This window comes from Idiotropiscis lumnitzeri, chromosome 5, assembly GCF_059441095.1.
Source record: "Idiotropiscis lumnitzeri isolate Australia: NSW breed Sydney's pygmy pipehorse chromosome 5, RoL_Ilum_1.0, whole genome shotgun sequence".
Classification (NCBI taxonomy): Eukaryota; Metazoa; Chordata; class Actinopteri; order Syngnathiformes; family Syngnathidae; genus Idiotropiscis; species Idiotropiscis lumnitzeri.
Window position 1 is genome coordinate 21,360,291 of NC_142395.1, and position 19,486 is coordinate 21,379,776.

Sequence of the window (19,486 nt, forward strand, 5' to 3'; positions counted from 1 at the left end):
TTTTAATAAGCGCGATTCTAACGAACAAATCTCCATTCACACAAGTGCAATATAAATTCAGATTTCCTCCTTTAACTTCCTTGGATGATTTGACCAAACTTGTGTCTGTAGACTTTTTCTGGTCTCGGCCTGACTTCCTCATTAGCATTAGCACATCATGTGACTAATAGGAAAATGTCCTTTCCAGCAGAAACCAGAACACCATATAAGGAAAAAATGCCTTAAAGTTTTTTTTTTCTGGTGTGTCTATGTGGGTGTGTGTGTGTGTGTGTGTGTTCCCGTTTAAAAGAAGTACTTTCCCCCAGGGGGCTCTTGTCCAGGTGGTCCCCGATTCCGACTGCCGAGACCCCCACGGACCCCCACCCAGCAGAACAGCGTAGCCAATGTGTTACAGTAATGGAGAGTAGCGGCCCGCAGTGCAGCTCTGAGGTCTTCCTTAATGGCTCCAGCACATGTGTGTCTGGATCGCAGCCCTCTCATTAACGTCACTGGACACGCTACACTGTGCGTGAGTGTGGGTGGGTGTGAAAGTAGGAGAGAGAAAGAGAGAGAGAGAGAGCGTAAGAGACAGTGAGTGTACGTGGTTTATCTAGCTTTAATCTTTTTTTTTTTGGCACCATTCTTGACGTCGTCCCACCTTTTATCAAGGGGGCAGTTCCCTTTGTGGGGATTGCTTTTGTTCGACCACTTGAGGAAAATACTGGGATGACCGTGAGCGAGCAAGGGTGGGAGAGAGTGTGTGTGAGTGCGAGTCTGAGAGGGAGAGACAGAGAGTGTGAATATGAGTGTGTGTGTGCTTATAAGAGAGCGAGAGAGAGTTTTGTACATGTGTGTGTGAGAAATAGTTTGCGTGTGAGCGTGTTCGTGTGTGAGAGAGAGGGCGACTAAGTCACTGAGTGAGTGTGTCAGTCAATCAGTTTGAGTTTGCCTGTGAGAGAGCGAAAAGGAGAGTTTTGATGCTTGTTTGTGTGTATTAGTGTGTGCCAGTCTGAGAGATAAAGAGTTTCGTGTCTGCATGCGTGTGTGAGTGTGTAAAATTAAAAATGCGTTAGAGAGGAAATAAGTGAATTTGTGTGAGAGTTTTGTGTGTGCGTATGTGAGCAAGAGAGAGAGGAGAGAGTGAGAGAGCTTGCATGCATGTTCCTACGCGGGTGTGCAAGAGAGAGATTTTGAGAGCCAGTGAGTTTGGGTGCCCAAGTTGTATGTATATGTGGGTCGAAGAAAGAGTGTGTGTTCTTGCCTTCATATACAGTGGGTGGATATAAAAAGTCTACACACCCCTGTCAAGAAAAAAAGGTTTAAAACTTTTTTCCACCATTGATGTGAGCTGTATCATGTTAATCACAATTAGTTTTAATCATTTGAAGACAGAATTCAAAATAACAGATGTAGTTGCACAAATGTGCACACCCTCTTATAATTGGGGATGTGGCTGTGTCCAGAATTAGCCACATTTGAAACTCTTGTTAAATAGGATTCATCACACACCTGCCACCATTGAAAGGAACTCTGATTAACCATAAATAAAGTTCAGCTGTTATAGTATCTAGTTATTTTTTCTTTTTTTTTGTTTGTGTGGCACCTTTCTTGATCAAGGGGACGCGTTTGTGTCTTTCTAACTTTGTGTAGTGCCGTTTTTTATTGACGAGTGCAGTTGTCTGTGGGGGCATTTCGTGTGGTCGAAACAGGAAGATTCGAATGTGTGTAAGCAAGTGCTTAAGAGTGTGTACACATTCTTGTCTTTCTATCATTGTGGTATCACCCTTGACATCCCATCCATTTTCTTAGTAATTTTGGCTGGTCCACATCAAGGAAATGTTTGGATGAGCAAGTTTGCGTGTGTGCGTGTGTGTGCACGCCTGTTTGTGTGCATTTTTCTTTGTCTGTTTGTGTGCCAAGGAGACATCAATGTTTGCCGTTGTAACAAACCTTTGAGTACTTCAGTGATCTCATCTTCTCTTGCGTGTGTGTGTGTGTGCGCATTTGAACTTATGTGCACGCCGCCTGAACACACATCTGCGTGGCTGAGTGATGTTTCCCTTTTTATTCATTTTTTTTTCTCACGCTGTAAATGTTTCGTTTCTTCCTCGTTTGCATTACAGATGTTGCGTCTCTGTCCTGTGTGTGTTTGTGTGCGCGTGTATGTGTGCGTGTGCATGCGGTAAACAGGGCGCTTTGCTGTGTGCAAGGAGGAATTTCCCCCAGCAGTCGCCATCAGTAATAGTGGCTGTAATGAGCTGCAGCTGTCAGCATGTTTCCGCACACACACACACACGCACACGCACGAACGTAAAACACACACAAATGCAAGTACGTCGGCAAAGGAGGAAGTAGTGAGTCACTCAGCGGCGCGCCGTCACACTTTGTACTATGAAAACAGCGTACGACTCCTCACACTGGCATCACTAAGAGATTTGTTGTTTTAATATGACAAACTAATAACAGAAGTTTATTAATTTTTAGAATGGTTTACATTGATTGGTATTATGATTTATGACAATTTAAGGTTAAACGAAAGCTGCATTGAGCTCTTGATACATTTCTTAAAAACGAACTAAGGGCAAATATTTCTTTGCAATAATATGTTCTTTGTCCCCACTAGTCTCAACATGGTATATTATGATTAATATTACGTTCGTGGAAAGATTTAAACATATGAATCCATTTTTATTTATCTGAAGGAGCCATTTTGGCCTTCTACCACCTGCTGCTGTCCAATGAAATAACCATGAAACGGCCCTCGGGCTCGCATTGCGTTGTTTTCTGGGATTTTGGTCCCGTGACTTTGGAAGTGGCGACAGTGAGAGGCTATAGCGCCACCTGTTGCGTTGGCATGCACTTGTCAGTCTGCAAATATGTTTTCATGTGTTTTCTCAAAACACTATTTGAGTTCTGTGAGGTTTGAGAGGGGAAAAAAATTGTAAGGACTCAGTCCGCATGTCAAGTCATCTTGTTGATACGTTAAACCTCTTCAGTTTTAGCTTTTCTGCGGTTCTCCAGAATACAAACCAAGGCCACAATTAGAGCGTCTTGTTGTCTTTAAATGCAAGTAAAAGCAGGCCTTTATTTGACATTTCTACTGCTAGCAGATACGTTTTCCATCTTGAATCTCGACTCTAAAACTCATATTGAACGCAATGGACATCTCAAAGGGTGTCAAACTTTTTTTTTTTATCTTGACAGTGTCTGCGTGTCTTCCCAGCTCAGCAGGTGACCACCACTCTTTGGACAAATGACGCACACCAATATCCATTTTACTTCTCATTTTTAATCAGCTTGCACTCAGTGACATACTTTTACATAGAATCATGTTTTGACGCATAACAACACAAATGTACTGTGAAACAATTTTTTCCCCAACATATTGAAGAGCAAAATTCCCTCTTAACACACAGCACACCTCCGGATCATCACTTAGGTCCTCCTTCTCTTGCTGTACTAATAACGGTGTTCATAAAAGCAAGTCCTCGCGACGGCCCAGCTGAGGCGCCACTTCGGGTCGAGACCGCCGCTGACCGCCACTGACCTCTGCCAATTGTTATCTGCCTTCACTCTAACTTTGTAGATCGCACTTTAATTTTGAGGCGCTGTGCACGGGACAGTGATGAATAGGCTGCATCAAGGAGGGCTTAAATTACCCCGCTCCCTGGTGGCTACACTGACCGTAACAACAGCGTGGGGGTGAGTGCGTGTGTGTGTGGGGGTGTGTGCGTGTGTGTGTGGTGACCTAGTAATAGCAGACGGAGAAAGAAACAGGGCTGGTCAGCATTTGCCCTGCCGACCCCGCCTGCGCCGCAGCCCGACCCGGCAGGAGGCGTTGAGGACGCGGCATCCATTTTGTCGTCTTCAGCTTCTTCTGTCTTTTTTCTCCCTTCCTTTTTTTTTTCTCTTTTTCTGCACTTTTTTCCCTTCTTGGAGGATACTACATTCTACTGTTTTACTTGATTCACATGTCAAATATTACAGTTAAATATTTACTACCAGCAGACCAGGGCGAGTTAAAGTTTACCACCCAAAATCATGTGAAATAGACAACCCATCAAATGTGCTTTGAAATAAATATGTACCAAGACAAACAAAAACAGTGAGAAGCAAAAAATGGAGAAAACAAAACAAAAGACAAAAGAAAACTACTTTAAAGCCAGACCAAAACAAACAGGACATTAATTCAGTGAACTCTTGTTTTCTTTTAACCTCACGCATGCTTTAAGCACATTTAAACATTTTCAAGTATTCCTTTGCGTCTATTCGCACTCTCACTCTTACGCAACTGGAGGCTATCATATAACATCACTTTGATGAAAAGAAAGGGAAAGCACATTTCTCTACATGAGATGTCAAGTGTGCGTGCTTCAAGCAATTGCCTCTCCCAGTTAAAAAAGTTTAAAACCGAAATGTTCAATCAGAGCATACTTATTGCCTAAAGAAACTCTGATAGCTTCACGCTAGCAGAGAGTTGAATCCCAAACGCTATTGACAGGCAAACGTAAATAAGCATACAATTTATATTATTACTCAGATAATACACGGTATCAAAGTGAAATAACAATTATACATCCTGAGTCGCTGTGGAGGGAAAATAAATGTTGATGTGGATTCATGCGCATGGTGCAAAGTGGTGGCATATTGGAAGGCCCTGCCGGGTCGCTAGTTGGTACGCGGACCGCCTGACCAACGTTAGCGCCGTCCAATTCGTCACTTGACACAACAAAGACAATTCAGGGAACGTTAACTGATTATTACTTTTACAAGCCCGCATAGAGTGTACAACTGAACGTGTTTGATTGACAGGCGAAGGTCCAGCTGGGCATATTTTCAGCGCTTTCAGCGGACACACACAAGGTCTGAAAACTGAGGAAGTCTCCTTTTTTCAAGATTTCAGAGGCACCTTTTATTTCCTCGTTTTTTTTATGTTTATTCAAACTTGCCAGGCAGCACTCTTTCCTGTGGTGCGTGTCAAAGACATTTTAGTTTTACTTTCCGCAAGACTTTACAGATTAAGTGCAAATATGCTGTCCTAGAAAGTTCAATACAACTGAACTGTACAAAGGCAATGATTTTTTTTTCCACATACCACTAGAGGGAGCCGGCATAGCACACTTTGACACCAGCTAAGCATGCAGTTTATTGACTTGTTTTTTTTTTATCAATTTTTAGAATAATGCAAACGTCTTTAACAGCAATCCTACGCCATTATGGATGTAATGAAAAAAAAAGCTCAAGACTTGACGGGAGTCGGCATCATTCAAGGTGTGTTTCTTCGTCTGAACTATTTTGCCGTCAAAAGCGCATTCTCCGTCATTTCTTTGTATTATACTTTAAGGTGACACAAAAGCAAAAATATATATTAGCGTCTAAGAACAGAGTCTAGTCTTTGGTGGAAGGTCAGTAGAAATGCTAGAATGTCTGCAGCCAATAAGTTAAGAATCTTGTTGACATACGCACATTTATAAAAGGAACTATTCCACTTATTTTCTTGTCATTTAAAATAAAATCGATTGATATTAGAAATCAGATTTTTGTGAATGATTTTGTACCAGGGCCATATCATCCAGTCCTTCATTCATACCAAACGTGCACCACAAGTAGTTCCTACTTTTCAAACACAATACCTCCAAAACACCAGAAAGACTGATTTTTTTTTTTTTTTTAAAGGACCAATTTCAGAAGGGAAATGGTCCCAGGTCACACAGTAACATGGCGGTGTAGCAACTGGTGAGATGTCAACTCTGTCAGTATTAAGTGCATATCTCAAAAAGTTTGTTTTACTTTTTCTTTGTCTTGTTTTGTCATTGTGCATGATCTCACGCGAGGATTTTTCATTTTGCCCTCTGCTTTTTGATTTGTGTGTTTGTGTTTGTGAGTTTGTTTATTTGTTTGTTTTTGGGTGTGGTGACGGCATCAAAGATCGGTGATGATAACCATAGATCAGGAAATGAGTGCAATTATGCAATTATGGTTTTTAGCAGTACACGTTTCCATCCTGACTGCTCAACTACCAACAATTGTGTATATATATATTCATGTATATATATGTGTGTGTATGTATATATGTACATGTATATATGTATATATGTATATGTATATATGTACATGTATATATGTACATGTATATATGTACATGTATATATGTACATGTATATATGTACATGTATATATGTACATGTATATATGTACATGTATATATGTACATGTATATATGTACATGTATATATGTACATGTATATATGTATATATGTACATGTATATATGTATATATGTACATGTATATATGTATATATGTATATATGTATATATGTATATATATGTATATGTATATGTATATATATATGTATATATATATGTATGTATATATATATATATATATATATATATGTATATGTATATGTATATGTATATGTATATGTATATGTATATGTATATATATATATATATATATATATATATATATATATATATATAAACAATTCACCTTTGGTGTTATACTATTAATAGTGCTTAAATTATTTTGCCACTGACAATTCCATGACTTCAGGCAACCTCTCTGAATCAATTTACTTTTCGTCTCTCAACTTAACTATTGTTTTAGTGTTCAAGAACTTTTGGACATCTATTTGTAATATTCTAGTTTTTCTTTATTTAACTTTATTAATGTCCATTTTTCTCAGGTGGGCTCACCGTTCAGCAAGAACAGAAAAAATCCCACACAAGTTAATAGTCTTTCGCGTATACGTGCGTCGAAAACATTTTTTTTGTCATTCTTAAAGATTTTGCTTAACAATCCAAATTCTATATTAATGAATTCCTCTCCATTTTGATCCACTTTACACGCGCGCGCGCGCACACACACGCACACACACACACGCATACAAAGGAACACGCACACGTACGCGCTCGCGCGTGTTTTTCGAAGATACTCGCGCCACAATAGCAGGATTACATTGAAGACATTGAAAGTGAATTCCAAGTATTTATTTCGTCCCCCTTTGGAGCAGCCGATCCGTGCACGGGGTCGCTCCCACCCTCCTGCCCCCAGCCTGTCTTTCTCCTCCTCCGGATTCAGTCACCTCTCTCCGGACTCCGCAGCCGCGCCTCCGTGCGCTCATCCCGGCGCAAGAGTGGAGCGTGGACCGCTAATCTGGTTCCCACTACACACATGTACGAGTCACAACTTTAACATGTAAGAATAGCATGTGAAAAATAAAAACATAAGGAAGCCAAAAGTGGACACACACACACAGAAACACATACTTTCAGTTCAAGATTGGACTCCGCTTGTAAAACAGTTTAAATTTGTATTTTTGTAGCGAATTAAAATTAAGTTTCTCTTGTTGGAATAAATGTAGGCCTGTCCTCAAATAGAGACACTTTAAACGCTCATTTTGACTCCTCGCAATTTTTAAAAATGTGAGTTTTTAAAAAATTTAAAGCAAACGTTTTACCCAAAAGAAAAAAAGTTTTATTAGTCAACGTCAAGTTAGTCAAAAGAAGGGCAAATTGGATTTTGGGACATCATATGTTGAATTTATTTAGACATGTGACAGGTTTTTACGTGACGTTAAATTAGTATTGAAGTCATTACAATGTGCTTTGACACAGTTCAAAAATGTTACTTGTAATGAAGAAAGAAATGACTGCAGAAAGTACATTTAACTTACAATGTGAAGAACTGTGGTGGGAAGGCAGCAACTGTACCTTTTGATATTTAAAACATTAAAAGTGACAACATGGTCCTTTATACATTAAATGGCGATTTTTTTATCATTTTAAAACTTCTGCGGTACGTCAATGTTGTTTTGAAATTGTTAACTCACGCGTAATGCTTTACAATCGACGCAATTCCTGCTTTTATTTCTGAGTAATCTGTTTCATGATTGACGTGCAAGAAGTTAAGTACAGAAGCACGAATAAAGTAAGTAACACAATTTAGTTATTTGGACCACTCGTGAGGAAACATGATTGGCTTTATTATAAAGATGAAAAATGAACTCTTGATCCAAAATGAAACGTAAATGCGCTCTTTTTTGATGAAACGTTCTTGAAAAATATTTGAATTCATGCGGAGCCCCAATTATGTTTGAGGAAACAATATTTGTCACTATAAATTAAATAGTACTTAACGTAGTTATATTTAATTTTACAACATGATCAAATTATATATAAACATTAAAATGTCGAATTTACCTTCTAGGGACCAAGTGGTTTGCCATTCCCGTTAAAAAAAAAACAATAAAAAAAGGCGAACAAAAATATAAACTTGTCCATTTTGATTGATTCGCGAGTCTTCTCCCGGTGCGCGTGCACGCTCCCACTCGCTCTCTCTCTCTCGCCAAACAAGCCGACGTGCACGCGGACGTGTCAGTCACACTGCAGCAAACCGAAAGCATTTGTGTGCGAGACTGTGACGTGGGATTCTGCGAGGTGGGAGGGGGCATTGTACTACACTGCTCGCGCGTGTGTACGCCCGCGTGCACGAGTGTGTGCGTGCGTGTGCGTGGCTGTGTGCGCGCTAGAGAGAGACGCCGATGATGGATGCGCCAATGGAGAGACGGACAGATGCTTGGGTGGATCTAACGGCGCGCACTGCTGCAGACGCGCGCACACTCGCGGCGAGATCTGCGGGGAAAACATCGTCCACGGGCGGATACTCGCGGCTACCGGCCCGCGCTGCACAACCACCTTCTCCGCGTACGTTTCCCGAGATTGTGGTTCAATTCCCGCTGCACATCTGGCGCGGAGGACAAAGAAGGAAGAAGAAGAAAAAGGACTCACCCTCGCTCCCCATCGCGTTGTCGGGATTATACTTCCAACCTGAACTTTTGCTGGCTGCGAAAAGTGGGAATATTGACTAAAGAGAGAACCCCCCCCCCCCCCACAACCCCCGAACAACTTTTTATTCTTGCGTGGCTTATTTAAATACAACCCCTTCCCCCAAAACAAGGAGAGGAAAAAGAAGAATTGCCATAAAAGAAAAGTGCCACCTCCTCTTTCTTCCTCCCTCCTTCCTTTGAAGCAGGGAGACCCAATCAAGCGCGCATCTCATCGATTCATAAGAACTACAAAAAAAAGAAGAGAGGCGCGTGCACGTGCGTGGGGAAAACATTGATGGACCCCCTGTTCCTCACATAACCTCTCTCTTCATCCTTTTCATCATCTGGATTTTTTTTTTGTTTGGGGGTGTGTGAATTTTTTGGCTTCGAACACCTGGAGGGGCGCACACGGGCGCGTGCACGCTCCTCGCGGAGGTTCCGTTCCAGTTCAAGTAAGTGCGCGTGCGCGCGGTGTGTGTTGTGATAAACGTTGGGGGCCGTGGGGTTGGGGGGGTGAGTGACAGGAGAGGGGGGAGACAGAGCCGCGTTACGTGCCGCCCATCATCAGCCTCGCAGAGGTTCAAGTGTCGAGGAGGCTCCACGCGCCCCGTCCGCCCCCCCTTTTTCCTCCCTGTTTTCTCTTGATTTTCTCCCCCTTTTTGCGCACTTTTGACTGACGCCCGTCGTTTGATTGTGTCTCCTCAAGCGCGCCTGTTGCAGGAGATCACGCACGCACCCGCGGACGGACGGACCACGCGCGCACGCTCACGGAGGGGAAGCGTTTAACCTCCACTCCCCCGGCACCAAGGCGGCGACAGGCAGCCAAGCCAAGCCGAGCGAGAGCTTAGCCAGCCCGGGGAAGGAAGAGAGGAAGGGACGCCGCCACCCCGGTTCCCCGCTACCTCCTTCTCTTTGCCTTTTTTTTTTTTTAATTTGTCGACCCGCACACGCTCCATCGATGCGGGAGTCCTGAGCGAGCGAGAGTCGACGAAGGCGGGGGGAAGTGTCGCCCGCGGGAAGCCTCGCATCAGCGGGGTCGCACAGGAAGCGCCTTCCCGGGGCCAGACACGCCGACATGCCGCGGAGGAAGCAGCAAGCGCCGCGGCGCGCCGCAGGTACGCACCGGCTCTCTGGCTTCTCTTGCATGGTCGTAGTCGTATTTTTGTGTGTGTGTCTGTTTGTGTGTGTGTGTGTGTGTGTGTCACCCCCCTCCTTCCTCCGATCATTTACTTACTTTTCAGGAATATTATTATCAGGAAAACGATTGCTTCCATTGAACGTACTTATGTCCCATTCTCAAGGTTTCTCAGATAGGTTTTTGGAGTTTTTTCTTGCCCTCCTGGGTGTTAAGATCAGGGGATGTCAATAATATTTGTCGACTGTAGGCATGACTTTTTTTTGTGATTAAGGGCTGGATAAATAAATTGGACTTTTTGACTTGACGTCTGATATATTTCACTTTCTGTGCTATTTGACTCTCTGCACCAGAATGAGGTCTTATTTTTAATTTAGTGTATTTTATCGCAGATTTTTTTTTAAGAGGGGAAAACGGGTTAATTTACCTTTTGTGGTCGTGATTTTGCAGCTTTACGGACCATATAGTGTTACTTTCTGGCAACTTTCAACTGTCAGTTGTGAAAATGTTTTTTTAAATGATCATATCCATTAACGAACTTGTCCTGTGGTTGTGTTTTTAAGCTTTTCTGTTCTTTTCTGGCAACTCTTAAACGAAAGCCTCATATTCCAAAATGGATGTTATTGTTTGAACTTCCTTACATCTGTTGTATTTGACTTCCACAGAAATTCTTTATTTGCATATTAGTAACATTTTAGAGGTGATCAAAATGAGTTTATCATCATGAACTGTGGTTGTGATTGCCGAGTGTTTCTGATTTTCTCGTTTTCGGACGACTTAGCAATAAATGAAAGCCACCCATTGTTTTTGGAGTAAGGATGTAAAAATCTGTCTGCAGATGTAAAAATCATCAAAATGGGTTCATTGACATGAAATGCGGTCGTGTTTTTGGAATGGTTGTGTACATGGTGTCACTTTCGAACTATTTTGGACTGAACTAAAACCACACTGCGTTCAAAATAGTCTTGTAATTGGGAACAATGTTGTCAAAAGAAGTCAAAGCGATTTAAACCGATCAAAATGCGTTCATCACCACTAAATGTGGTTACATTTTTGAAGCATCAACTTTGAAAAAATAGAGTAAAAAAGTCCATTTTGAAAATGTTGTTTATCCTTAGATGTAAAAATGCCCAAAACTGATGAAACAAGGGTGTCTCTCTAATGATTTAGGCTTGCATGGGTGCAAGCAGCATGGCTTCAATTCCTACTCGGTGTGAACGCGAACGCTCGTCTGTCTCTGTACTTGCCCCCTGTGATTGACTGGCGACCAGTCCAGGATGGCGTGTAGTCTGCCTTTCTGCCTCAGCTTGCCGCGACTCACAACCAGATAAGCCCTCGTAGACGATGGATGCTTCCATTGCAGTGTCACTTGATGACAACTTTGACCTAAATGAAAGCCACCTATCGCACTCAATATGCTCGAATAGCCCAGTTTATGAATGTTGCTGTCCGCAGGCATTTAAAAAAAAAAAATCAGTAAGTCAGGGCTTAAGGCGGCTGCATTCAGGTCTCTTTTTTTGTGTTTTTCTCACCGCTTTGGACTCAATTAAAAATAGAGTGCCGCAGTCTTTAGTTGGTGAGTGTTATTATGAGCAGGTGTAAAGATGATTTTCCCCAAAATGAAATGTGGTGGCAATTCTGGAGCATGTCTTTTCATAACGTCACTTTCTGACGACTCTGGACAAAACAGCCACATATTGAACAACAAAATTCCTTTACTCTGCGAATCTAGTTGCCTGCACATTTACGATCAAAAAGTGTGTTCATCAACACAAAATGTGGTCGAATATGTCCATTTTTGTGCCATTTGTTCATCAACAAGTGAAGTGAGGCTCTTTTGACAAATTTTAACCAAAGAGAAGCCACCTATTGCTCTAAAAGTGCTATATATATATATATATATATATATATATATATATATAAAATGTATTGGCAGTATCAGTATAGCCTCACTTATATTATTTACGGATCTAGGACTAATAAATACTACTAGGACTATTAAAACTAATTGGACTAAAGCTTTCACGCAAAAATGTAGCAAAGGAGTTGACTCAGGATGAAATAGGTTTGGTTAAATTGATACTTTGTTTCCTTTATTTTGTATCCTGCTCCTCACCATCTGCAAGTCAAAGTCACACAATTGTTTCGGTTTTCCCCGTTGACCGGGTGATTTCTTCTGCTAGCATCTTTTTCTTCACAGACCTAGTCCAATTGTGATGTCGCTCGCTATAGCATTGCTTTTTTTTTTTTTTTGTTAACTCAACAAATTGCCCGCTCTTTCCACACCAGAGTTACCAATGTTGTCTGGGAACGTTTGACTGAGCTTTCAAGACCCTGAAAAATAACATGTTCTGTCACAATATGATCACTGAAACGACCAAAAGAAAAATGGGACTTCCTTCTTTCACCTGAAAAAAAGTTATGTTGGTTTTACAAATAATATTGCTTTTGGGACCGAAAAGCATCAAAAAACAAGTTTTTTACGAAAATAAATTTCGACTTTGAGGCAAATATTTTTTGTTGTTTTGACATTCCAAAATGTTAAGGAACAACAACAAAAAACAGACAATCCTCTTTTTCATAATTGACATGACAAGCCGACATTCACTGACTTATCTTTATCTTTCGCCAAGTAGGAGATGGAGCCGAAGGATCGAGGGGAATGTTGAGAAATAATGATGTTATACCGTTTTATTCTAATTTGACTTTTTCTTTTTTATGTCAGATTTCTATCTGCGCTATCACACCAAAACATTCCCCCCAAAAGCTTTTTTTTCCCCAACACAAAAAACAAATTTTCACTGGATCCTGTGGTCCGATTTTCAAGATTTTTGAAAATGACCATTCCAACTGGACTCTGCATATTGACAGACTAACATTTTGGGGAAACATTGTCACGTTGCTCAAAAGCTGTGCTGATCTCAAATCCTAAGTGATGCATCACTGCCATCTACAGGGATCTTGTAGTCATGAGAATGCTTTACAAAGCTCAATTTCACAGACGAACGAGGCAACACCCTCTTCCACGACTACCAGTTAAAAAATGTACCCGACCAATAAATCCGTCGATGGCAGGAAACGGTTGGATTCCAGTTGATAAACGTAAACCTCCACAGCAGCGAATGAATTAAGTGACGTAGGATTCGGATTTTGTTTGCTAGCATTTTTTTTCACTGGAATTTATTGCTAACTTCTCTTTTTTTCTTACCTCGCTCATTGCTATCGTTTCAGTTTTTTCATTATATGTCAAATTTTGCCCAGATAATTTCCCTTGCTCGCACTTTGTATTGTTTTGTCCCTTGCTTGAAGTACGCTTTTCACCCTTGCATCGGAATCTCTTTGGTTAGCATTCCAACATTAAAGTCGCTATTGTTTACATTTTTTCATTTTACACGTAAAATTTTCCCCCATGATTTGTAATCAATTCGGATCTCACCCGCAAGCATCTCTTTTTCACTTTTGTATTCATATCTTGCTTGTTAGCATGCTAACATCAATGCCACACTTTGTGAAGGTTTTTTTCTTTTGAGTTTCGCAGCCAATTTTCAATTTTCAATTATTTCACTAGCTAGTGGAAGATCCATTTGTCCCTCACGAACATCTCTATTTCTCCCATGTGATATTGCCAAATTCTTTTGTATAATTGTAACCATGTTTTATGTGTTTTAATTTTATTTATGTACTATTTTCCTATATGCTTTTCATCACAAGCATCTGCTTTTAATCACTTAGTCAGATCTAAAGCTCGCGGGCAAACATTTCTGTTTGTTTTTTTGTGTTTGGTCACAATTGTAGCATTTGATTATTGCTAGCATCTCTTTTTGTCTGAGGTAGCATATTTAGCATTAACATATTTTTCCCTACTCATATTCTTATCTGGCTCGTTAGCATCCAGAATCAAGGTCAGCCCACCACGGTCAGGATTACTATCTTCTATTTTATTTGATTTTTTTTCAAAGCGAGACATTCCAGGACGATGACATCATCATTGACACTGCCGCTCTTTAGCATCTTTATACTCTGACTCACTACAATCTTTATTTTTTATGATTTTTGTAGATGGCTCATTATGGTCTTTGAAGTTTTATAATTACAAGTGTAATTTTCCCAGATGTTCCAAGGTGGAGATATCATCTGTGCCACACACGTACACCCACCCGCCCACATACATGCATGTTTGACAACGCGTCTTATTTTGTCGATAAGACACTAGTCACTCTTTTTTTAAAACTGATTTTCTTATTTTCCCACACTGTTGTCATGATAGTTTTCCCCATTGTCAAATACACGCTCACTGCGGGCGCACACACACTCACACATACGCACACACATGTCACAACACACCTTATTTTTTTGGGGTGATAAGTCATCAGTTTTTATTTTATCTTAAGTGGTTAATCTTTTTTTATCAGTTTCTTGAGTACTGTTTCAATTTTGCTACACTGTGCCCATTTTGCTCTCCTTTTTTTTTTTTTTAAGAATGTGTATTTTTTTTTAATTTAATGTCAATCATTTTTTGCTGGCTTCCATGCATTCCAGTTAATTAAAAATAATTAATGCATGAATTGTGATATTTCACTTGAGGCCCATTCGCCCCCTCCTCACCCGCCCCCATCCATCTCAGCACGTGTACTTCTAATATTTTAAATTATTATTTTTTAGCTTGCATACAAACTGTAGTCTCCAAAACACACTCGCACCCCCCCCTGCACACACACACACACACACCCCAACACACGTAATTACATATGTGCAGTGGTGCATGTACACTCGGCATGCTGCAGTGACTTTACACTACACATAAACAAGCATGCAACACTTCACGCACACACACACACACACACACACACACACAATGTGAGAGTGGTATAGTATTGAGTATTAGGCTAATCGCGAGGCGGAACACTGGCTTGCTCCGTCGGAGAGACTTTGTTTCATATTTGATTTAATTGTCTGCCCTCTGACAGCCACATTCATCAATGGCCCTAATGGTCAATCACGCACACACACGTACACGCACGCACACAGAGAGCCCGGGGCCTTGCTTGATGGCAGTGTTTTAGGGCTAATGGACAAGACAGACTGATGGATGGATTATGATTCTCTGGACAATGAACATTTGAAGAAGATCAGTTTGAAATTTGTAGAAATAAAGGCAAAGTGGAGCGAATATGTCTCTTGAAGCTAACAAATATCATTTTGATGGGGCATACAACGACCTTTGTTTGAAGTTCAAGTGTGAATTTTGAGGGGTTAAGCCTCCAAAATGAATCTTGAGCTCATGTTGCAACTATCATAAGCACATTCTTACACAACCTGCTACGGTATCAACGGGTGTCCAGAAAGTCTCAACATCGGCTGGCTAACAGTTTTTGGGTTTTCTTAGACATCACCAGAGAAAAGTGCAGCATTTCCCCATCCGTCTGTCCAAGTCTTCATGTCTTTCAGCTGCCAGTTATTTAAAAAAAAAAAAAAAAACGTCATCAGGAAATGTGGGGCGACGACAGGTTGATTGCTGCATGTGGGAGTTAGGTCAGGGCGGCGAAGTGATTGTCCTTGATTGCAGATTTGAACGCTCTTGTGTATGATCATCGTGGCGGCAGTCAACCATCACGCAGCTTAAACGGAGATGGGCTGGAAAATCAGGTTAAAGGTTGCTGGAAAACTCCCCTATGGGGGCCTTTGTCGCTGTGATACTGCACAGCCTAGCAACCTGTACGCCGTTTTGGTAGCAGGTATGCAATAGAGTTGGAGAACTTCAGTGGTCGTCATTGTGGTTTGTACAAATAGTTGTTAAAAAAAAAAAGGCTCAGCTAACAGTTAGCTTATCTGGCAACTTGATTGACATTTTCCGTGGTACAAGAGGAATGTCAAGAGTACCAGACATTACTCGGTTTTGCAAAGTTGAATGAATGTGATTAGAACCACCACGACTTTGAACATTTGGAGCAACCTGACACATTTGTTATTAGTTGTGTAATGAGACCAGGAAGTGATACCAATGCTAGCTTATCTCTTTTTATTTAGTTTGAATCAGTTCTCACTCGTTATGATCAAATCATCTGCAAATTGCCAAATTGTCTGCAATGTCCCTACTTTTCTTTGTTCCATGTGATTTTTCCCCAAAAACTCTGCGAAGTAGCCCCTTCAACATAGTTTCCCATTGAAAAGTACACCCGGACAAGCTTTTATCATACAGTAGCCTTTCAGTTCCAGCAAGTCAAAGCACTAGCAAGCGCGTTGAGCCAGTGGAAGAAGCTTTCCCGAAAGTTAGTTCCGGGGATTTTACTGACCAAATGTGGCAGTAACACTTTTAACTTGAGTTTGTGGTAACGATTGCTAGCCGTTCCTCACAATTGTTCATGTTGACATAGTCAGTAGAGTCACTCTGTCCTAGAATGAGTCGTGAGAAACAATATCATGGTCACTAATTAATGTTATGTTATGTTGTCTTTTTGTGCCAAAAGTTTGCGAGTCTATGAATAGCGATGCCCAAATGGGTGCGGGTTTACTGCGTTAGCATCCAGACAGATCTGGTTCTGCCCTAACGTAGATAGATGGTGGGGGGGAAAGCAGCTGATTTCTGTGATTAGTGTATGTGTGCGCATGTGTGTGAGCGTGCGTTTGTGTGCGCGCACATGTGAGCTAAAGCGCAGCAGCGAGAGATTAATCACGCTGCATGCGCGTTAGCATTGCAACTCGGTATCAGAGCGGAGATGCAGTGGCCCATTTAAACACACACACACACACGCACACGCACACAAGCATTGTTTGTCTTTAAATAGTGCCTTGTAGAAGTACATTAAGGCCTCCTTTTCTGCGAATGTGGTGTTTAATTTGCCCCCGCGTCCACGTCGGCCGCCGCTAATGAAACACGTAAACATAATGAAGCTAATTAACCTTGTTTAAAGCAGCTTGGGATAATTATTGTCTTAATTAACAGAGTGAAAATGCCTTGAAAAGCACCACCTCTTTATTTTTTTTTCTTTTTAACTAGCACCCGTGCTGCTTCTGTGTGCAATTAGCTCTGATGTCATTAAAACCCCACGCTTAAGAATTTTTCTGATGATGATGATGACAACCTAACGAAATGGATTTATTTCTGAGGAATCTTATTCCAGCACGATAACTATAATGCCTAATCTACTCAAAAGCTTAGTGTCTTGCACACTTTTTTTTTCAGGCCAAAATAAGCCCGTGTTCAAGGGCCGGTACCAGTACTCTTGAGAGGTCAAGGAAGCTTTGGGGTGGGGTCTACATTGCTGGATACATTAGATTGGATGGAACCTTGTGTGTTCCCTAAAATAGTTCCTGGGGATGTTTTACGTTTGGGCCTAAAGAAAGCCCTACTCAGAGGTGGTACTTTCAAGAGGACCAGGAAATGTTTGGGTCTGCAGCGCTGAATGTATTGGACTGGAAGCTTATAGTGAGGGATGTTCAATAAATCTTGATTTTTTTTTTTTTACTCTTGAGTACTGACCAGTACTGATGCAGAATACCGATACCACTATTACTTTTGATACATCAAATCTGAATTCACACAATAACCGATAATAGTGATCAAAAACCTTTCTTTCATTCTCACACATGATTATGTCAAATTGCTGCAATGTAATGCTTACTAATTGCGAGGTGGATTTGCCCATCCCTACTTTAAGTTCCAGGCACTAAATTAACAAGAACACACCAGAATGAAGAATTTTCAGAGGAATCCCAATGTTAAATTCCTGGGATTTTCTTTTTTCATGCAGTTGCTTTCAGGTTTTGAGAAGGTTCAGGAACCTAGGGGGTGGGGTTTGGAGTTCTGAACAAATCTGACCGCATACTTTTAGTTCCAGCAACTGAAAGAATTTTTTCTGCAAACTTTTACAGGAGCCTTGTGTGTTACCTCTAAATGTAGTTCATGTTGGATCATTTTATTCCGAAATGTAGTTCTGTGATACTGTATCGGAGCTTTAAAAGATCAGAGCTCCAAGAACCATTGGGGGTGGATTCTGGGCTTGCAGGGCCTTTTTTCTTAACACGCTTATGTCCTACACTATTAAAAAGAGGTACAGTTGTTGTTTTTTTTTTGTACAAAAGGACATTGCACTCCTTTGTTGGGACACTATTCGTCCTAAAGCGCTTGTTGATGCAGATGATTTAATAATTTTGACAAAATCTTATCACGTAAATATAATAGAATGGCGGCAACTATCAAACAAGTAAAACAAAAATATGATTGTTTATTGTTGCAGCCCGTTAAGAGTATATACTATAAAAGACTTCTACTGTTAAGAGGAAAAACAAGCCAAGTGACAGTTGGTAACTGGAAAAACTCAAGGCACCACTGTTCAGGCGGCGAGGTAGGATGGGAGGTTTGTTTTGGAATGGCGGGTGTCTCGTATACGTCTCGTAGACCCCCCCCCCCGCCTTCTCGCGCTTTCCCTTCAGGATAAGTGGTTGACGTTTTCTAAGCACGTTTCCCGCCTCCCTCTGCGTGGAATCTTCCGTGGCGGCGCCCATTATGTTGACAGCTGTCAATTAGAGGCGCCTTGGTCTGCCTTCGTTACACGTTATTGCCGTCGCTTGATGCTGTCATTTGGTCTCCCGCTTTGGCCTCCGGCGCCGTCACCATCACCGCCAACAGCCAACAGTCAATAGCTGACACATCAGCACTTATTCCTTAAATTGGCTCACGAGACCGCCGCCCGCCTCTCACTCTACATTGCTTCGTCTGCCCCATAGAGACGATTTGGCGAGAGGATGCGGCACTTCCAAATTTGGTTGAATATTTTATTATAGTATATTATAGTGTGTTTACACGCCACGTAAACAAGTCAATGCCAAATGAGTGGATTTTAGTTTTAAATCAGATTGAAATGGCCTTGAACATTTTCTTAAAATTTTACATTTGATCAAAATAGCCATAAGAGAGTCCTAAAAAATTCTTCCAAATCCCCTTAATGGCTTACATTTTCATTAGTGAGTCAAAATGTCCTAAAAAGTCTTAAATTATTCCAAATGGAATTTAAAAGTTTCTGAAATGTATTGACTTTGATTAAAGTGATGTCAAAAGATCCTAACAATGTAAAAAAAAAAATCTTCAAATTTAAACAAGGTGACCTTGAAAATGTGCTAAAAACTCTTAAGATATGATAAAGAAAAATCTTAATTTTGCACAAAGTGACTTGAAATCGTCCTGATGGGTCTTTTATTTTATCAAGGTGGCTTTAGAATGTCCTCAAAAGTCCGTCAAATTCTTAAATGTGATCAGTGTCCTAGGAGATGTCGTATGAAGTTCATGAAAGTGTCTTAAAAGGTCATAACTTGGAGAAAAACAAACAAGAGTAAGACAGGAAAAACACATTATTTTTTTGTTTGTTAAATATTTATGGAGTTGAAGACTTTAGCATTACATCGTCCTTATTTGCCATTCAAGTGTAGCAACAACAGTTAATATTGACGCAATCCGACGCTCAGTCTGAACTTCAGCGAGGCACGTCTCATTTTTTTTTACATTCTTAATTGTGGTGTAGCGTGAGTGTGTGTGCGTGTCAGT

At 40.9% G+C, this 19,486-nt stretch overlaps 1 protein-coding gene across 1 annotated transcript in view; it reads left to right on the forward strand.

Moving 5' to 3' along the window:
- Positions 1-8,387: 8,387 nt before the first annotated feature.
- tshz3b (teashirt zinc finger homeobox 3b) overlaps positions 8,388-19,486 on the forward strand; it is a 33,270-nt gene continuing 22,171 nt past the window's right edge. The window contains exons 1-2 of the mRNA XM_088296960.1: positions 8,388-9,262; positions 9,517-9,925. Of these exons, the coding sequence (XP_088153086.1) occupies positions 9,886-9,925 (40 nt within the window). The 5' untranslated portion in view covers positions 8,388-9,262; positions 9,517-9,885. The remainder of the gene's footprint in view (positions 9,263-9,516; positions 9,926-19,486) is intronic.